We start from the raw sequence: 21,116 nt of genomic DNA, 5'->3' as shown, positions 1-21,116 counted from the left end.
AAGTAAGACACTTCTCACAGCAGAAAATACAGGGAAATAAAGCTGGAGGAAGCAGGAACCACTTCTTTAATCTTACTTTCATTGAAGTATGGGGCAATATGAAAGGAACTGAGGTCTATATCACAGACCACTAGCCTTCCTATTACTAAAGAATAATTGTTTATTAGTTGCAATTAAGAAAATCAGCTTTATTTCAAAAAAATTTGGGAAGAATTTGCTGTGTTTTCATATTTCAGGACATGTAACACAAATATAAATCCTTTCCTGCTATTGACACGATGTGGAAGCAATAGGCATTATTCCTCGTGTTTTAACTTCATGTGCAGATTTGTTTATCCCTTTTGTTTCTTCAGTAATGAATATGTACTGGCAACCTTTTACAGTTTTATCAATGTGTTTTAGAAAGCATGCTCCCAATAATCCAATACCCTTGGAGCTCTCATCCAATGCTGACATCATTTTTTTTTTACCCAGCATTAACATTCTTAGCACTGAAGAAATCAAAAGTGAACAAAAATACCTGGCGCTTTTTTCTGAAAAGAGATAGATCCATAATGAAGATCGTCTTTGTTTGTGTCTGCAGAGAACAAGATTGAAATAGAGAACATCTAAACATATTGTGCCATATTACTAAATAAATTGTGCATTATTTTTCAAATGCAGGTATCATCATCAAGTAAATAAACACTGTAAGGTTTGAAAAGCAGTAAATGAGAAAATAAACAATCTCTTCTGATAGCTTTGATTGAGGGAAGGATTTTCATCGGTCAGTTCTTTAACACGCATCAACACTTGGCTGAACTGGAAGGCTGCTTTGGAAAATGAATTACTCCCTTTGTGAGGATTGGCTGGACAGCTGGATTTTAATGTGGAGTGACCCCAAAATGCAGATTCAAATCCCAAACCAGCTGAGGTTATCCATAAAAGCCCTGTCTACTCAACCTTGCTCCACACGTGAGGTGGGTGACAAGATAAATCATCATCAATCAACTCCCCGCCCTCCCCACAAAGGGGAGAGTGTCATCTAGGATTATGATACCTTTCTCCCTCGGAAGTGGTCAAGATCAGAAGTGATTTGATTTATTATTGTTACATGTATTAGTATACAGTGTTTCTTGCGCACTATACAGAGAAAACATACTGTTCATAGAAAAGAAAAAGGAGAGGGTACAGAATGTAATGTAACAGTCACAGCTAGGGTGTAGAGAAAGATCAACTTTATGTGAAGTAGGTCCATTCAAAAGTCTAATGGCAGCAGGGAAGAAGCTGTTCTTGAATTGGCTGGTTTGTGACCTCAGACTTTTGTGTCATTTTCCTCAGCACAAGAAGGTGGAAGAGAGTGTGTTGGGGTGCATGGAGTCCTTATCATGCTGGCTGCTTTTTTGAGGCAGTGGGAAGTGTAGTCGGAGTCAATGGATGGGAAGCTGGTTTGCATGATGGACAGGGGTTCGGTCATGACTCTTCGCAGTTTCTTGAGGTCTTGGACAAAGCAGGAGCCATACCAATCTGTGATACAATGAGAAAGATGCTTTCTATGGTGGGGCTTGAACCACAACTTTCTGACTGGAGTATAAACAAAATATATTTGTTCCTGAAGATTTACTGGACAATGTGAATGAGAACCATGGTTCAGGCATAATATTATAATTTCCAATGGTATTCTCTTTCCTTTCACTACTCCAGGAGATGGTGGAGTAATGGTAATGCCAGAGAACTAGAACTAAGATAAAGCCACAAGTTCAAATATGAACATAACAGCTGGTGAAATTTAAATTTAATAATAAATCTGGAATTGAAAACCAATGTTAGTAATGGTGACCATGCAACTATCATCAGTTGCTGCAAAACTTAATTTTTCACTTATGTCTTTCATGGAAAGAAATCTGCCGTTCTTCTCTGGTCTAGCCTACATGTGATTCCAGACTCACAGCAATATGGTTTACTCTTAAATGCCCTCTGAAATGGCCTAGCAAGCCACTCAGTCAAAGGAAATTAGGGACTGGCCTTCCCAGTGACACTCACATCCATGAAAGAATAAAGTCTCTCGCTAGGTTAGGGTTTTGTAAACTAGGTTTATTAGATATATCCAGGGGTTCTGCAGTTTGAGAAATGCTATGAAGCTGCTTGTCCAATCAGAGGCTAGTTTCCCCCTGCATTGGCTGTTTTCAGGGTCAATAGTGAGCCTCTGGGTGACCAATTGTGATCAAATGGACAAGGCCTGAGAAATTAGGCCCAATATAAAGCTGGAAATTTTAAATAATTCCAGTTAAAAACTGCCTCTCTGAAGTTACCACAGCTCAAAAGCCAAAAGGAACACATACTGAAACTATCTTGCATGTCGAGCAGAGGTACTTCACTTTAACTATAGGGAAGTCATCATGACCTGAAACCAGAAGGCAAACCTTTTACATATTGAATGGAAATACTCAAATTTTCAACGGTATAGTCCTTATGGCCTGAAGCCTATCAAAAAGTACTCAGACGGGAGACATTATGATTGTGTATTCCCTGGTTTCAGCCAGACTCCTTGCTATTAAAAAGATATGTACACCTGCGCTGGCATGGTCTAACCTCGTGGGTGTTGTGACCTCCCTGCCCTGTCACCCCATTGGCTGAAAACCAGTGAACATTCAAAGAAGGGGGATAAAAAGAGCCATATTCAAGAGAAATTCCAGCGAAGAATCCACCAAACCTACCGTGACCTGGGACAACGCAGGAGGGCATGGGAGATCTACCTTCATGCTAAGGGGACCCTGAGTTCATTTATTGCCATGAGCTCAGTGAATCCAACACCCAATCGATTTCGTCAGACCAGGTAGTATCTATTTCTCAGATAATTAGCCTACTGTCAGGAAAGTTAACTTAATCTATGGTGTAAGAATTGTTTCCTTAATCCATGGCTGTTTTTAATAAAGCTGAGTTGGAACCACAGTCTTTTGTCTCATAAAGTTAAGGCACATGAGTAAGTTTAACAAATCGGTTGAAGTGTCTGTATAGAATATTTCACAGACAACATAATGCAGTGAGAAACCAGCCTCTGATTGGACAAGCTAGAAAAATAGGGAACTAAGTCCTCAAGGATCTTGGCTAGGGCGAAAGTGAGGAAGAGAGAGATGGCAGAGTGAAGTAGGCAGGGATTGGGGGCAAGGAAGGCAGTGACCTTACAGTGAGGGCCAGAGAGAGATATGTATGTGTGTGTGTGAAAGAGAGAGTGAGGGGAGTGTGTGTGAGAGAGAGAGTGAGGGGGCAATGTGTGTGTGCAAGAGTGAGTGAGGGGGGTGTGTTTGTATGTGAGAGAGAGAGTGTGTGTGTGTGTGTGTGTCAGTGTGTGTGTGAGAAAGATTGAGGGGAGAGTGAGTGTGTGTGTGTGAGAGAGAGTGAGGGGGAGTGTGTATGGGAGAGAGAGGTAGAGAGTGTGTGTGAGGGAGAAGTGAGAGAGGGGAAGGTGAATATATGTGTGAAAGACAGAGCTGAGTGTGAATATGGGTGTGCGTGAGAGAGAGAGGGAAGTGAACGTGTATGTGTGTGTGTGTATGAGAGAGAGGGGAGGTAAGTGTGTGTGAGAGAGGGGAAAAGTGAATGTGTGAGAGAGAGGGGTAGATGAGTGTGTGAGAGAAAGAAAGTGGGGGAGGTGAATTTGTATGAGAGAGAGGAAAGTGACTTTGTGTGAGCTAGAGAGAGAAAGTGAGAGAAACATGAATGTGTTTGAGAGAAAGAGAGGGAAAGGTGAGTGCCTGTGAGATGGGCAAGAAGGTGACTGTGTGTGTGTGTGTGTGTGTGTGTGTGTGTGTGTGAGAGAGAAGGAAAGGTAAGTGTGTGTGCGAGATAGACTTGATTTGACTTATTATTGTCACATGTATTAGCATACAGTGAGAAGTATTGTTTCTTGTGCTATACAGACAAAGCATACCGTTCATAGAGAAGGAAAGGAGAGAATGCAGAATGTACTGTTATAGTCATAGCTAGGGTGTAGAGAAAGATCAACTTAATGCAAGGTAAGTCCATTCAAAAGCCTGGCAGCAGCAGGGAAGAAGCTGTTCTTCAGTCGGCTGATACGTGACCTCAGACTTCTGTATGATTTTCCCGAAAGAAGAAGGTAGAAGAGAGAGTGTCCAGGGTGCAGGGGGTCCTTAATTATGCTGGCTGTTTTGCGAGGTAGCGGGAAGTATAGACAATGGATAGGAGGCTGGTTTTCGTGATGGGTTAGGCTACATTCATTGTCTTTTGTAGTTACTCGCGGTCTTGGACAGAGCAGGTGCCATATCAGACAGAGAGAAAAAACAAGAGGGGGATAGGTGTATGTGTGAGAGATTGAGGGAGAGATAGTTCACATAATAAGACCTTTAAGTGGCCACTTATGGACCTTATTCCAAGCAGCTCAATTTTTATTCTTGTGGATGTGGATAGAGCGGCACAGTGACATTTACACTTTTCCTCATCTCAGGTGGGAAGTGGGGAGTGTGCTTCACGCTAAAAAATCTCTCAGAGTTGGAGTGACCCCCCCAACCCCGCCTCCGGGATATTGGAGCTTCAGGACTCGCTCTGCCCTGGCCCATGGCCTATACCCCAAAGCTGCAATCTGCCCCCCATCCTGAAGCCCCCTGGAGTGCCTTCCCTCTTGCCCAGACTCATCAGGACTTACCTTTAGAATAGTCCGAGGATTTAATTCCAGTCAGACTGCTGCTGTATCTCTTCTGGCCACTTCAATGCTGTGTCTGGTTGGATTGAAGGACTGTTGACCAATCAGTTTGGCTGACAGTTCTCATGGCCGGAGCTTCCTTCCAAGGCTGGATGGAAATCCAGTCTACTGGAATTAAGGCTCATTTTCCACCACCCCTTCCCCCCCACCCCCACACACCAGCCATTGAGCCCATCAGTGGGGTCTTGGGAGAACCCTGCTAAAAATTTTAACATGATGAAATCATACGGTTTCCATATTAAACCATCTAGAGATACAGATGGATAATATGATGCTTCTACTTACCATTTTCTATTGCCTTTCCATTGATAATTGCATATTCATCAAAACTGCTTGTTCGAGGCATATTATGTCCTGGGAAAAAACATATTTTATTTCTTTAAGTTTTTAGCATGAGCTGATTTTCCAAAAGCTCTACCAGGTCTTTCTATAAAGCCACTCCCTTGCTAATCAAATATATTTGAAAGTTCAGAAAAGTGGAATCAGTCTCTCAGCGAAAACACTGGCAGTAATCTTGCTCCTGGATGTTGTTTCAGAAAAGCTCCAAAATTGGGACCTTTGATTGATCTATGTCACACAGCATCCTGTAAACTAACCTTTAGAAAGAAGGCGATAGTGCCTAGTGGTACTATTGCTCGACTATTAATCCAGAAACTCAGCTAATATTCTGGGACATGTGTTTGAATCCCACCACGGCAGATGGTGGAATTTGAATTCAATAAAAGATATCTGGAATTAACCATGAAACCATTGAGGATTGTTGGAAAAACCCATCTGGTTCACTAATGTCTTTTAGGGAAGGGGATCTGCCACCCTGACCTGGTCTGGCCTACATGTGACTCCAGAGCTACACTATGTATCCTTGGGTAACTAGAGATGGACAATAAATGCTGGCCAGCCAGCGACGCCCATGTCTGATGAATGAATTTTTAAAAATAATTAGCCTTTAGTGAACATCTGATAGCAAAAATGGGAAGTGGTTACAAAGGATAAAGATCATGCATTTGCATTCTATGGGATATTTAGATGTGGAGATGTCGGCGTTGGACTGGGGTACGAATCATAGAATCCTACAGTGCAGAAAAAGGCCCTTCGGCCCATCGAGTCTACACCAACCACAATGCCACCCAGGCCCTACTCCCACATCCCTACATATTTTCCCGCTAATCCCTCTAACATAAGCATCTCGCTAAGGGGCAATTTTAGATTGGCCAATCGGCCTAGCCCACACATCTTTGGATTGTGGGAGGAAACCGAAGCACCCGGAGGAAACCCATGCAGACACGAGGAGAATGTGCAAACTCCATATAGACAGTGACCCGAGCTGGGAATCGAACCCAGATCCCTGGAGCTGTGAAGCAACAGTGCTAACCACTGTGCTACAGTGCTACCCATGGTAAACACAGTAAGAAGTCTCACAACACTAGGTTAAAGTTCAACAGGTTTATTTAGTAGCAAACGCTACTCAGGAAAAGCCCCGAAAGCTAGTGGTGTTTGCTACCAAATAAACCTGTTGGACTTTAACCTGGTGTTGTGAGACTTCTTACTATATTTGGAAGTGACAGAGTAGGGTAGAATATAAGTGGGTTTTTCCCATCCCAACCGTCACTTGAATCGCAGTCGGGGGAACAGGACCATGCAACCGTCTGTTGACCTAGGGGAGGATTTTCCAGTCTTGGGGTGAGCGTGACTGGAAAATCCTGCTCTATTTCTCTGTTTGAGTGCAAAAGAGAAAATGCTGGAAAATCTCAGCAGGCCTGGCAGCACCTGTAAGGAGAGAAGAACAGACGTTTCGAGTCCAGATGACCCTTTGTCAAAACTAGAAGGCATAGAAAGTGGGAGATACTTGTACTGCAGGCTGAGGGAAATGAAAGATGAGTCATAGCTGCCGCATCCTGAAAACCACACTCAGTTCCATTCGCCGCCACATGAAGACACTCGACATCTCTCTCCAGCAACGCCGTCTTACTCTCTCTCAAAACTGTCCCTATCCCCAGTTTCATTTTATCCTCCGCATCATTCAAAGTCTTAACAAAAAATCTTTTCCTGTTTCTTGCAGATGTAAAGGAATGCAACTTCAACAACTTATCAACGCCAGTCCCAATCTCTCGAATTCCATCTCTTCTAGCCCCAGCCCTTGCCATGTCTTCACCATAACCTCCGACCTTCCCTTCTCTCAGGCTGAGTGTGCTGTTCTCAGTAAAGGACTCAGCATTATACCCTTATGTCCCTACCTCAATGAATTCCGGGCTCGATATGATGTTGAGCTCTTCTTCTGTCACCTTTGTTTTCATGCCTACTTCTTTGGGCAAGAGTCCTCCCCCCGTTCCACAGATCCTTTCACATGCCTCCAATTAGACATCCCTGCCGGGACAATTACTTTCCTTTTCATTGGGAATTGTCATTGGGACATTGGTTGTCTCAATTCTGCTGCCCCCCTCACCCATTCCAACCTCACTCCTTCTGAACTTTCTGCCCTTTGCTCCCTCAGGTCCAACCCTGACATTGTCTTCAAACCTGCTGACAAAGGGGGCGCTGATGTCATTTGGCGTACTGACCTCGACCTCGCAGAGACTGAGCACCAACTCTCAGGTACCTCCTCCTGGACCATGACCACACCATTGAACATCAAGCCATTATCTCCAACACTATCACCAATCTCATTTCCTCTGGATGCCTTCCCACACAGCTTCAACTTCACAGTCTCCCAACCCTTCTACCCACTTCCCAAGACTCACACAAAGGACTGCCTATTAAGCCCATTTTGTCAGCATGCTCCTGCTCCACTGAACTTATTTACTTTTACCTTGATTCCATCCTCACTCCCCTGGTCCATTCCCTCCCCACCTACATCCAGGATTCCTCTGATGCCCTGCGTCATATTGACAGCTTCCAGTTCGCAGGCCCTAACTGCCTCCTGTTCACCATGGATGTGCAACCTCTCTACTCCTCCATCCCACACCAAGACGGCCTGAGAGCTCTTTGCTTCTTTCTTGAAAAGAGGCTTGAACAATTCCCATCCACCACCACGTTCCTCTGCCTGGCTGAACTCGATCTATCTCTCAACAACTTCTCCTTAAACTCATCCCACTTCCTCCAAATTAAAGGAGTAGTAATGGGTACTCACATGGGCCCTAGCTACACTTGTTTTTTTATGGGATATGTGGAACATTCCTTGTTCCAGGTCTACCCAGTTCCCTTCCCACAACTCCTTTACCAGTACATTGATGACTATTTTGGTGCTGCTTCATGCTCTTGTCCAGAACTTGAAGAATTCATCAACTTTGCTTCCAATTTCCACTTCTCCATTGCTTTCACCTGGTCCATCTCAGACACTGTCCTTACCTTCCTTGACCTTTCTGTCTCCATTTACGGCTATAGGCTATGTAGCAATATCCATTACAAGCCCACTGAATCCCACAGCTATCTGCACTACAGCTCTTCACACCTCACACCCTGTAAGGACTCCACCCCTTTCTCTCAGTTCCTTCGCCTCCGTCGCATTTGTTCTAATGATACCGCTTTCCAAAGTGGTGCTTTTAATATGTGCTCCTTTTTCCTCAACCATGGATTCCCACCTACAGTTGTTGACAGGTCCCTCAACAGCGTGCAGTCCATCTCCCGCGCCACGACCCTCAGCCCCTCCCCTCCCTCCCAGAACAAAGATAGAGTCCCCCTTGTTCTCACATTTCACTCTGCCAGCTTCCACATGCAAAGCATAATCCTCCGCCATTTTCACCAACTCCAGTATGATGCCACCACCAAACACATCTTCCTTTCACTCCCTCTGTCAGCATTCCACAGAGACCGTTCCCTTTGGGATAACCTAGTCTACTCCTCCACTATACCCAACACCTCTCCCGTCACTCATGGCACCTTCCCATGCAATTGCAGAACGTGTAACACCTGTCCTTTTACCTCTTCCATGCTTACCATCCAAGGTCCAAAACATTCATTCCAACTTAAGCAGCATTTCACTTGCACCTCTTTCAATTTGGTGTTTTGCATTCACTGCTCGCAAGGTGGTCTCCTGTATATCGCAGAGAGCAAGCATAGACTGGATGATCGTTTTGCTAAGCACCTTCGGTCTGTGTGCAATCAGAACCCTGACCTTCCAGTTGCTTGCTATTTTAACACACGATCATGCTCCCATACCCACATGTCTATCTTTGGCTTGCTGCAATGTTTCAATGAAGCTCAAACTAGAGGAACAGCATCTCATCATCTGGTTAGGCATTTTATAGCTTTCTAGTCTCAACACTGAATTCAATAACTTCGGGTGATTTGCTCCACCTTACCTTGGCCCCTTTTGTTTCCATTCTATTTTATTCAATTTTTTACTGATCTCTACCTTTTATTTCTTTATTGCCTTTCTTCTTTTACTTTCCCTCCCACTCTTCACTTACTTCGTCCCCCTATCCTTCCCTTTTCTCACCCTATTTCCCCTTTTCTACATTCTACCTCTGTCTCATCTTTTCCACACCTCTCCCAACATCTTCATCTGTCGCAGCTTACAGCTTCTCTGCCATTTGGCCATTCACAGCTTTTATTCTCTTTGTGGACAGCTATTGGCAGCCTTTTCGCCTGGTTTCTTTGCATATGACGCATCTTTCATTCCCTCACCATGCAGTATCAATATCTCCCACTTTCTATGCTTTTTAGCTTTGGCAAAGGGTCACCTGGACTCAAAACATCAGCTCTTTTGTCTTCTTACAGACGTTACCAGACCTGCTGAGATTTTCCAGCATTTTCTCTTTTGGTTTCAGATTCCGGTGTCTACAGTAATTTGCTTTTATCTCTGTTTGAGTGACCTTTTCAATGTAACTGAAAACAACAAAAGACATAAATCATTGGAATAACAAATGAAGCACAGCACTTGTAAAATTATATTGTTAAATATTGAAATATAACCTTGCATTTGTTGCATCTCATTAATATTTGAATAAATCGGAGGTCCATTGGCTATATTTTCCTGTGGTTCCTGATGTCTTGGTTTTTGATTCCCCAAACCTGTTCATACAAAGGTTAAACGTTAAATTATATTCAGTTTCCCTTACAAGCAACTTGCATTCTAATAAAAAACTTTTAAAATGGACCATTAGCAGGAATTTGATGGACATTGTCAGAATCACAATTGATTGTTCTGTAGAACACAGATACAGACTTGGTGATATTTCACTGGGTTCAAACTCCACTCCAGGACCTGATCACATTTTATGCGATACTTCAGTGTAGTACTGAAGGAGTGCTGCATTGTTGAAGGTGAACTGGCATTCCATCTGTTCAATCATAGGTCAAAGCTCATGGAGTTTTTCCAAAATTCTGACCAAAATTTTCTGTCAAAAAAAGCACCCCAAAAAAAACAGATTATGCAGTTGTTCATCTTATTTATTGTTGCAGGATCTTCATTGACTAAATTTTATTGAAAAGTTTGTGTGGACAACAATAGTAATTATGCTTGAAAAATGTCACTATCAGCACCTTGCACGGTCTTTCCCACTGTCATTCACACTTCCTGTGTCCAGTGCCCTACCAATCTGCAATCTCTTCTAGCTCCTGTGTATCACGTATCTATGATCTTCTACTTTGCTCCACCTGCTCCAACCCTCTTATAAGAATATAATCCATCACATTTCTTCTTCTGTTTAGCTCTGATCTAGAGCCATATCAATGTTGGCCAATGTGATGAGTTTTTCCAGCAATTTCTGTTTTTATTTCACAGTTCCAGAGTAGTTGGCTGTGCAGTGGAGTCAGCAAATTAGATGGATGATTCCTTAGCCCGTTCTTTGTTGCTGCTGGTTGTCAGGGAAATTTTAGTCAAGGCACTGGAGGAACCTAGTAAACTTTGACAGCCAGGTGTCAGTTTAATATCCAATTTGTTTCTGATAATGTATCATTCCCTCATAAACACCAGCTGAGGTAGTGTGCTCTCTTGCTGAACTAATAATTTAGTTTAAATCTGTAAATAATGAAGCTAATGGATTAAAAATACAACTGATTCACTAATTCCTTTCAAGGAAGTAAACCATCCTTAACATCTCTGGCCAATGTCTATACACTCCAGTATCCTGGAAACTTGGTTGACCCTAATGGCCTAGCTTGTCACACACTTACACACTGGAATTTTACCACCCCGTCTACCATGGGAATTGGAGTGGGCAAGGGGCGGGCAAAGGGAAGGTCCGTTGACTTCGGGCAGGATTTTATGGTTTTGGGATAAGCAAGACTGTAAAATACTGCTTATACAGTCTGCAAAAATGGGGATGGGCAATATATTCCAGTAAATCCCCACATCCTGAGAATATTTTCTTTCAAGCACAAAGCCTTCTATTTTCCTCTACGTATTACCACCTTATATTCAAACTGTCATCATTACATTATTACTACCCCATCTCCCCTGTGGACTTAGAGTCATAGAGACATAGAATCATAGAGTTTTACAGCATGGAATCAGACCCTTTGGCCCAACTTGCCCATGCTGCCCTTTTTTTTAAAACCCCTAAACTAATCCCAATTTTCCACATTTGGCCCATACCCCTCTATACCCATCGTACCCATGTAACTATCTAAATGCTTTTTAAAAGATAAAATTGTACCTGTCTCTACTACTACCTCTGGCAACTTGTTCCAGGCACTCACCACCCTCTGTGTGAAAAAATTGCCCCTCTGGACACTTTTGTATCTCTCCCCTCTCACCTTAAACCTATGACCCTTAGTTTTAGACTCCCCAACTTTGGGAAAAGATATTGACTCTTTGGCTGATCTATGCCCCTCATTATTTTATAGATGTCTATAAGGTCACTCCTCAGCCTCCTACGCTCCAGAGAAAAAAGTCTCAGTTTCTTCAGCCTTTCCTTATAACTCAATCCATCAAGGCCCGGTAGCATCCTGGTAAATCTTTTCTGCACTCTTTCTAATTTAATAATATTCTTTCTATAATAATGTGACCAAAATTGCACACAGTATTCCACGTGTGGCCTTACCAATGTCTTGTACAACTTCAACAAGATGTCCCAACTCCTGTATTCAACGTTCTGACCGATGAAATCAAGCATGCTAAATGCTTTCTTCACCATTCTATCCACCTGTGACTCCACTTTCAAGGTATTGGAGGGGAGGCTGTTCCAAATCAGAAGGGGCCTTCAGATAGGAGCAACCCCCAACCACTGTTCCTACCCCCTATTCCCACCTGAGATGTTGACTCATTCATTTCTTGGTATCCCATCCTGCTCTGACCTGTCTGACCTTTCCTCAAGGAGCTATGAACATGTACCCCCAGATCTCTTTGTTCTGTAACTCTCCCCAGTGCCCTACCATTAACTGAGTAAGCCCTGCCCTGGATCAATCTACCAAAATGCATCACCTCGCTTTGTCTAAATTGAACTCCATCTGCCATTCGTCAGCCCACTGATGATTGATGAAGATCCTGTTGTTATTGGAGATAACTTTCTTCACTGTCCACTATGCCATCAAACTTGGTGTCATCTGCAAACTTACTAACCATGCCTCCTTTATTCTCATCCAAATCATTAATATAAATGACAAATAACGGTGGGCTCCACACTGATCCCATGGCCCCACAATTGGTTTCAATGGCAACTGTGACAGAATTTGGCAGGAGTCTAAATATCGGCTTCATGTCGGCGTGAATTTCCCAAGGGATTTTCTGCCGTTTCCCACTATGGCAGATCAGGAAACCCACTGGAGGTTGGCTAGAAACTGACTAATGAGATACAAATGGAAGCCCATGTGGAATCATCTCCCCACTCCAGATTCTCCATGATGCCAGTGGGAAAGCACATTTGTCCTGAATATATCTGGAGTAACTGGCATGCAGAGTTCTGGACTCATGTGAACAATGCCTGGATTTGCTCTAGAGTTCAGGATGGAGGCTGCCAACAATCCTGGATCCCGGAGCACCACAACAGTAGGTCAGGGAAGCTTCTAAAGATGGATCTTCCAAATTCTGTGCCATCGAGAATATCTATCTTCCAGCTTCTGTGCCTTCCTGAGGTTCCAACTTCTTACTTCAATGTTGGGTCTGTGATGTTAGGTGCCTTTTCAATATAGCATCCAGATACGATAATGGGACCCTCAGCATCAAACCCCCCTGACCACCAGTGCATAATTAATAAGGTAAAGGCCCGAAAACAGAGTGTAGTTTCTTGCCAGTCTCCTCAGCAGGAAATATGCCAGGTCTAGAATATAAAATTGCATGGACAATATTCCAAGATTACCCCACTCAAGACAGAATTTCAACATAGGATACATAGGGCCTCAGATGGGAAAGTTTTTTTGCCTTCCATGTGGGCACAGATTTATTTGATTTGATTTATTATTGTCACATATATTAGTATACAGTGAAAAGTATACTTGCGCATTATACGGACAAAGTATACCCTACATAGAGGAGGAAAGGAGAGAGTGCAGAATGTAGTGTTACAGTCATAGCGAGGGTGCAGAGAAAGATCAACACAATTTGAGGAAGTCCATTCAAAAGTCTGATGGCAGCAGGAAAGAACCTATTCTTGAGTCAATTGGTACATGTCCTCAGACTTTTGTACTTTTTCCCCGATGGAAGAAGGTGAAAGAGAGTATGTCCAGAGTATGTGGAGTCTTTAATTATGCTGGCTGCTTTTCTGAGGCAGCGGAAAGTGCAGACAGAGTCAATGGATGGGAGACTGGTTTGAGTCATGGACTAGGATTCTTTCATGACCTTTTGTAGCTTCTTGCAGTCTTGGACAGAGCAGCAGCCATACCAAGCTGTGATACAACCGGAAAGAATGCTTTCCATGGTATATCTGTATAAGTTGTAGAGAGTCATAGTAGTTTTGCCAAATTTCCTTTGTCTTCTGGGAAAGTAGAGACATTTTTGGCTTTCTTAACTATAGTGTTGGCATGGAAGGGCCAGAGGAGGTTGTTGGTGATCTGGACATCTAAAAGCTTGAAGCTCTCAATCATTTCTACTTCATCCCCTTTGATATAGACAGGTGCATGTCCTCCAATATACTTCCCGAAGTCAATTACTATCTCCTGTGTTTTATTGACATTGAGGGAGAGATTATTCTCATCACACCAATTCACCAGATTCCCCATCTCTTTCCTGTACTCCGTCCCATCATTGTTTGAGTTCCGATCCACTACTATGGTATTATCAGCAAACTTGGAAATTGAGTTGGAGATGAAAGGTCAGGCAGGTCAGAGCAGGATGGGATACCAAGAAATGAATGAGTCAACATCTCAGGTGGGAATAGGGGGTAGGAACAATGGTTGGGGGTTGCTTCAATCTGAAGGCCCCTTCTGATTTGGAACAGCCTCCCCTCCAGTACCTGCAAGCTCCAACTTTCCCTCCCCAAGACTTTCCTTTCCCATCAATGCTGAGAGCATCCCAAATCTGACTCCCCAGTGCATCGCCTACTCTCCAGCGCTTACCTCAGGAACAGTCCCTGGACTTAGTTCCAGGCAGAGTGCTGCATCTCTTCTGGCCACTGCAGTGCTGTGCCTGGATGGGCTTGAGAGCTCTTGGCCAATCCTTCCAAAGGCAATGGAACTTCCACCCACTGCCACCAGAGCTCAACTGAGTGTGAATGGTAGTGGACCTGTGGGAGATGTGGGGGCTAGTTACATGCTGACTCTCGGCATTTGCCATCCTGAAATTTCTGCCCACAGAGTATCTGTTAAATTCTCAAAGGCTGGGAAGTGTTGAACATCAAAGGGACTTGGGTTGACTTGTTCATAACTCACTGAAAGCTAACCCCAGGGGCTGTGCATAAGAAATAGGAGAAGGAGTAGGTCATCCAAACATTTGGGTTAGCTCCACCATTGAATGAGATCATGGCTGGCATTCAACTTCAACACCTTGTTCCTGAATTATCCCCATATCCCTTGATGTTTTTAATATGTAGAAATCTATGATCTCAATCTTGAACAAATTCAATGACTGAATATTCACAGCCCTCTGAAGCAAACAATTCCAAGATTCACCATCATCTGAGTTAAGAATATCCTCCTCACCTCAATCTTAAATATCTGACCATTATTCTGAGACTGTGTCCCTTGGATGTAGATCCCTCGGTCAGAAGAAATGTCCTTCCTATATGCCCTGCAAGAATTTTACATGTCTAAATGAGATTGCCTCTCAATCCTCCTTCATCATAGAACAATCCCTTCCTCCCAGAAATTAGTCTGGTGAACCGTTGTTGCACTCCCTTTATGGCAAATGTAGATTTCCTAAGGTAAGGAGACCAAAGTTGCATACCCCCAGGTGTGGTTTCACCAAGGCTGTATACAATTGCAAGAAGACTTCTTTGCTCTTATTCTTGAAACATCTTGCAATAAAGGCTAAAATGCCATATTCCTTGCTTGCTGTGCCTGCACATTATCAACATGAGTTAACCTGGAGTTCAAACCTATCAGCGGCATTACAATTCAGCCTCTTCACAACAAATATATAATTATACGGAACGTGAAAACTCTAGATCACAATCAACATATAGAATTCAACATGTTACATTTCATAGAAAAGCCTGAGTTAGAAAATGAATGGAACTGTATAGAATATTCTAATACTTATATGTTGTATCCTACAAGTAATTTAATCACCAAATATAACTCAAAGTAAGCAAAGAATGTATGTAATGTGAAGCAATTTCAATACAATTAATTAGTTCCTCCATGGTTCTATTGTGAAATCAATACAGCTGGATAAATAACCCACATTTTTCCTGGGCTTTAACGATAAATGAAATAATATTCAGAACACCTATCTAACTTTACAACCATTTTGATCTATCAATTTCTAAATGTTAAAATTCTCATCCTTGTTTTCAAGTCTTTCTTTGTAGAATGAGTCATAGCAAGGATTAAGGTGAGATTGGGAAACAGTACTACCCACAGTGTGGTGTAAAAAGACACACAATCTGAGATGAAACTCAATTTTTGAACTGGATAGAGACCTGTGCAGGAGCAATATGGAGTTAACTCATAGCTTGGCCAAACCCTATATATACATATACAATTCTATCAATAAATACCTAATGTTCAACCATACAAGACTGAGAATCTCCTTGTGAAACCTACTGGGCATACAGAATTCCTTACCTCTGTAAATCCTTCCATTTGTACATCCATTTGATCTCTGCATTCCTCCAAATCCAGCTTCCTGTGCACCCAGACTCCCAAACTACTGTGTCGTGTTACCTGTCCCTCCTCCCGAAAGCCTAAATTTTTGTCCAAACATTTGCTGACCTTTCCCAAAACTGGTACCCAATTTTATTTGATTAGTCTCTCTGAAGTGAGTGGGATCTTTCACTGCATTGAAGACATTACATGAATGCAAGTTGTTGCTTTTATTTTTCTTCTATGATTTAGCCATGTATAGAATTATAACCATTCCAGCAATTCAAAAGCAATTGTCCTCCTAAAGCATTTCCTTACATATACTATGATTAATTTTAAACAAAGATTTAATTCTTAATTTTTGGAATGACGTGCCACATGCACACTTTCCTTTTACAATGGAATTTACAAATCTTACCTCTAATTTTGTATTTATATACACACAGTGCCACTGCTAGGATAATGATGAGGAGAAGTGCCAGACACCCAAAAATAATGTCATATTTTGAAGTGTAAGGATCTGCCAGGAGAATAAACACATATTTTACATTTAGTTAAGAGATCAGCTTTTGCCAAAAGAAAAAGATATTCTGGGATTTAATTTATGATTTCAGACAAATTAATTCCCGATCTAAGTTAACAGAGATCACTCAGAAATATCACAGCATTACAATTGTCCTCAGGAAAATAATAAATCAGGGTTCTAGTTCTTGATTGCAATTGCTGAAAGGAGATGCGTGCAGTAAGGGATCTGATTCAGCTTGATTGAACCCAGCTGTACGATGGGCAAATGCTGTTCATTGTTTAAGCTAATACTTCTATCATGGCTATTTGAATTTAAGTTGCATTCAAAAGAGTAGATTGTTACCTTGTGCATTGGTGAAAATGGATGGTAATAAAAAGAAGAGAGAATCAAAACAAGGGAGCAATTAGCTTCCAGCCATTTATATTATTGCACAAAGCAACATCAAATGTGTGAAGAGCAGAGGAAAGTGGGGGAAAAAAAACCAATAGTGAATCAGGAGGGATAATTTGTACAGTAATAATACTGAGCAAGAATTAATCTTTGACATTGAATTCTCAATATTAGTACCACAATGCATTTATGAACAGATTCTATCAGGTAATGTCTGTGACTATGATGTTGGGAAATTAGCCTGCCACTGATGGCATTTAGGGACATTTGCAGCAAGCTTTCATGCTAATATAACACACAGCTTTGGCCTTGTTGCAATATTTTCTACTCTGGCTAGTGTTGGATGGAATAGGCGACTGTCCCAGCCACTATCTCAGATTAAAAATGGTGCAAAAAAGACAAAGAAAGGACAGATTGTGGCATTGGAAATATTAAAACCAAAATAACTTTTCAAGATTATTCACTCCAAGTACCTGCATCCATATAATGAATGTTTTGGCAACTCATTTTGCAAAGAAGCCCAATTTGTGGTAAATTTTATTCCTCACTTTCATTACTGCACAAGGGTCTGAACAAAATGTCAAAGTTTTTTATACTAGACTGTTCTTTTATTATCAAATTGAGCCAAAAATATGGTATAAGTGATACGATCCTGGCATAAGCATAATTGCTGGAATTTTGCTGCTCCACCCACCATGGGAATTGGAGCGGTTGAGGGCGGAACCACGGAAAGGTCCATTGATCTCGGGCAGAATTTTATGGGTTTGGGGCGAGTGAGGCCATAAAATTCTGTCCAACATATAAATGGACTCCTTTTTGACTAATTGTAATGTTAAAATAAGGCTTTTACTCACTAACTTCACTGAATCAATTTGCACAACCATAGGCTCTGTCCCAAAGATTTAAAGGGTAATTCTCCAGATTTTAACATCAGAAATATACCTGAAATATAGGCAGTATACACAGGAACAATGGTTGCAAATCCTGTGCTCCCATTTTGCACCTGAAAACCATGAGAGCACTACAAACAAATTTCCTGTCTGCTTTTCAGAAATTACAGTTGTATTTCGTTGACTCATATAGATTCCATGCAACTGTGTCAGATTCCTGTGCATTTAGATTGTCTTTGACTGGGTGCAGCTGAGAGGCAAGTTTACAACAAAACAAGGAGCCTAGAGCTTTAACTTCCTAAGCTAAATGTTAGAATTAACAGTAAATAGAATGTAAATTATTGCTATTCTCTTCTCCTCCAATTTTACCTAGATGTGGCATAGACAGACAGATGGACAAACAAGCGGCCGGTAACTTAGTTTAGTTTAAATTAAGTTAGATTGATTAGTAGATAGATAGATAGATTGATTGATACGGAATATAGAACACTGCAGCACAGCACAAGCTCTTCAGCGCTCGATGCTGTGCCGAGCTATGTCTGAACCCAAGATCAAGCTATCCCACTCCCATAGATAGATAGATAGATAGACAAACAGATAGACAGACAGATGGGTAGATAGATAGATAGCCTTTTCTATTATGGCTCATTGAACCCTCTGTCCTTTCACAGCACCACCCCCCCGCCCCCCAACCACTATCCAACTGTCAACCCACTTCCCTAGCCAATCAACTGTTTATTCACAGGATGATTATCTAGTTACTCCCTGACCAATTATCCCAATCGTTCCCTGGTCAGTCATTCAATCATTCATGAGCAATCAACCTCTCCCAATTGCTTCCATTTCCAGAAGTGATTTTGGTCAAATATAAGTCACATCTAAGTGAGTGGTGGCAATGGATTATAGAATCATAGAACCCTACACTGCAGAAAGAGGCCCTTCGGCCCATTGAGTCTGCACCAATCACAATCCCACCCAAGCCCTTCCCCCATATCCCTACATATTTTACCCACAATCCCTCTAACCTACCCATTTCAGGACACTAAGGGGCAATTTACCATGGCCAATCAACCTAACCTGCACATCTTCAGACTGTGGGAGGAAACTGGAGCACCCAGAGGAAACCCATGCAGACACGAGGAGAATGTGCAAACTTCACACAGACAGTGACCCGAGCCAGGAATTGAACCCAGGTCCCTGGAACTGTGAAGCAGCAGTGCTGACCACTGTACTACCATGCCACCCTGCACCATTAATGGCAAAGAAGGTGGCAGCACCAATTCAGCACTACAGTGGTAAAACCAGTGAGCAAACTGGTGACACCACCTATGAAAGTCAATGATGTTGAAGGCAGATACGTCACAGCTTTGTGCTCTGCTGCCAGCAAGCTGAAGAAACTAGACCAAGTGGAACAGGAACTATGCAAGATAGTTTCACGAATAAAAGATCCAATGTGATATGTTACTCATTAACTTCCAACAGGGCAGCACTGAATGTAAGACAATGTATTAGATTACTGGCAGCTAGTTGTATAATGGCAGGAACAGAACTCAAAGATATTAAAAATTTCTGCTCTTCAGCTTTGAGGTACAAAGTTTGACTTTTGATATTTAACTATTATTTGTGAGAAAGTATGATTATGAACTCTCAGCAATGTGGAGTGCAATAGAATATTAAAAAAAAAGTAAATAAGGAAGGCTGCCCTCAACTGCTCTCCAAGGGCAATTAGGGATGGGCAATAAATGCTGGCCAGCCAGCGATGTCCATGAACAATGAATGAATAAAAAAGTGGTTAACATAGAAATTACAAAGAGTAAAACAGGAGACACATACTGTGAACTTTCAGATAATAAGGAATGAAAACCCTAGGAGTATTTTGATGAAACAAAACATACATCCAGTTTCTTCTGTCTCTATCAGCTTGTACATGCTATTTCACACTCAGTCCCCCCCAAGCAAAACCACTGGCAGGGGAAATGTAAAATGTAAAAGCTAAAATTCAGGTCAAAGACTATAATCATAACTGTTTTTTATCCATTCATGGAACATGGGCATCACTGGCTGGCCAGAATTTATCACTGATTCCTAATTGCACTTGAACTGGGTGGTTTGCTAGGCCATATCAGAGGACAGTTGAGAGTCAACCATATTGCTGTGGCTCTGGAGTCATACATAGGCCAGACCAGATAAGGATAGCAGATTTCTTACCTAAAGGACATTAGTGAACCAGTTGGGTTTTTCCGACAAATCGAAAATGATTCTGTGATCATCACTTAATTGCAGATATTTTTTATTGAATTCAAATTCCACCATCTGCCACGGTGAGATTTGAACCTGTGTCTCCAGAACATTGGCTGAGTTTCTGGATTAATAATCTCGTGATAATATCGCTAGGTCATTGTCTAGTGTAAGCCAATATGGAAAGTAAACACTCACCGTAAGAAAAGAGCAATGAGAAATTTCAATGGAGGGAAGAGTGAAATCTGAGACACTTACTGTGAACCTTCAGATCATATGGAATGAAAATCTTGGGAGTATTTTGATGAAACAAAACACATGTCCAGTTCCTTCTGTTTCTATCAGCTTTCGGAATAATCAGCTGTAACAAATCTTCTCCCTGATTCTGATCCTTCAATGTTTTCTCCACAACAGTTTCCCCATCACTGCTGATCCAAACAAGTCTCATTGGTTCAGTGACATCAGAGACAGAGCAGGTCAGGGTGACAATGTCCCCCTCACTCACTGCATCAGATGGTTCAGCCGTGACTGTAGAAACAAGAAAATCATTTAGATATTAAATAATGACTTGATCATTGAAAACAACAGCAAAATTCTGCCTCTTACCTTTAACTGTGATCAGTTTAATGGTCACATATTTATATATTCCCAGTAAACATTTGTAAACGCCAGCATCTTCAAACTGCACAGGAACAATCCGCAGATTGAAGTTTTTGCCGTTAAAACGTATCTGTGTTTGGACCAATCGATTCCCAAAGTAGGTCCTATTTACATTAATGGGCTGAAATTTTGATAAGGATGCGATTATTTCCTTTTCAGTCTGAAAATAACGTGACCTCCATTTCCATTTAGCTTTATTAAGATCAAAGGAAGCTTCACAAATCAGTTCAAGTTCACTGTGATTTGTGCTTGCTCGATAAAGTGTGTATTCAACATTGTATAAATCTGTAACACAGAGAGAGGAGACAAGCAGTTACATTTTTATAGTTGCTGATATTTAGATATTCTGAGTTTCCCCAGGGACAAACATCACCCTCCTGGCAAACATCAGCTGGGAGAGCAGCCTGGGGCAGAAAAATTGCCAGGATCTGGATATACTGGCTGTTCACCAAGACACTGGATTATGCCACAATGCTCAGCTGCTCCAAACATGGATCCCATCAGAGAGATATAAAAATAGAAAATGTTGGAAATATTCAACAAGTCAGGCAGCAACTGTGAAGAGAAAATGTGACCAAGATTCCAGTCCATGGCT

At 41.9% G+C, this 21,116-nt stretch overlaps 1 protein-coding gene across 1 annotated transcript in view; it reads right to left on the bottom strand.

Moving 5' to 3' along the window:
- Positions 1–500: 500 nt before the first annotated feature.
- LOC145351648 (uncharacterized) overlaps positions 501–21,116 on the bottom strand; it is an 83,017-nt gene continuing 62,401 nt past the window's right edge. The window contains exons 4-9 of the mRNA XM_080201208.1: positions 20,468–20,806; positions 20,120–20,389; positions 16,236–16,337; positions 9,611–9,709; positions 4,985–5,053; positions 501–577 (exon numbers count right to left, since the gene is read on the bottom strand). Of these exons, the coding sequence (XP_080057334.1) occupies positions 501–577; positions 4,985–5,053; positions 9,611–9,709; positions 16,236–16,337; positions 20,120–20,389; positions 20,468–20,806 (956 nt within the window). The remainder of the gene's footprint in view (positions 578–4,984; positions 5,054–9,610; positions 9,710–16,235; positions 16,338–20,119; positions 20,390–20,467; positions 20,807–21,116) is intronic.

This window comes from Carcharhinus amblyrhynchos, chromosome 13 (assembly GCF_965287045.1).
Source record: "Carcharhinus amblyrhynchos chromosome 13, sCarAmb.v2.hapA, whole genome shotgun sequence".
NCBI classification, from domain to species: Eukaryota; Metazoa; Chordata; class Chondrichthyes; order Carcharhiniformes; family Carcharhinidae; genus Carcharhinus; species Carcharhinus amblyrhynchos.
Note: the sequence above shows the minus strand (reverse complement) of the source record. Positions and strands in the feature narration are given on the sequence as shown.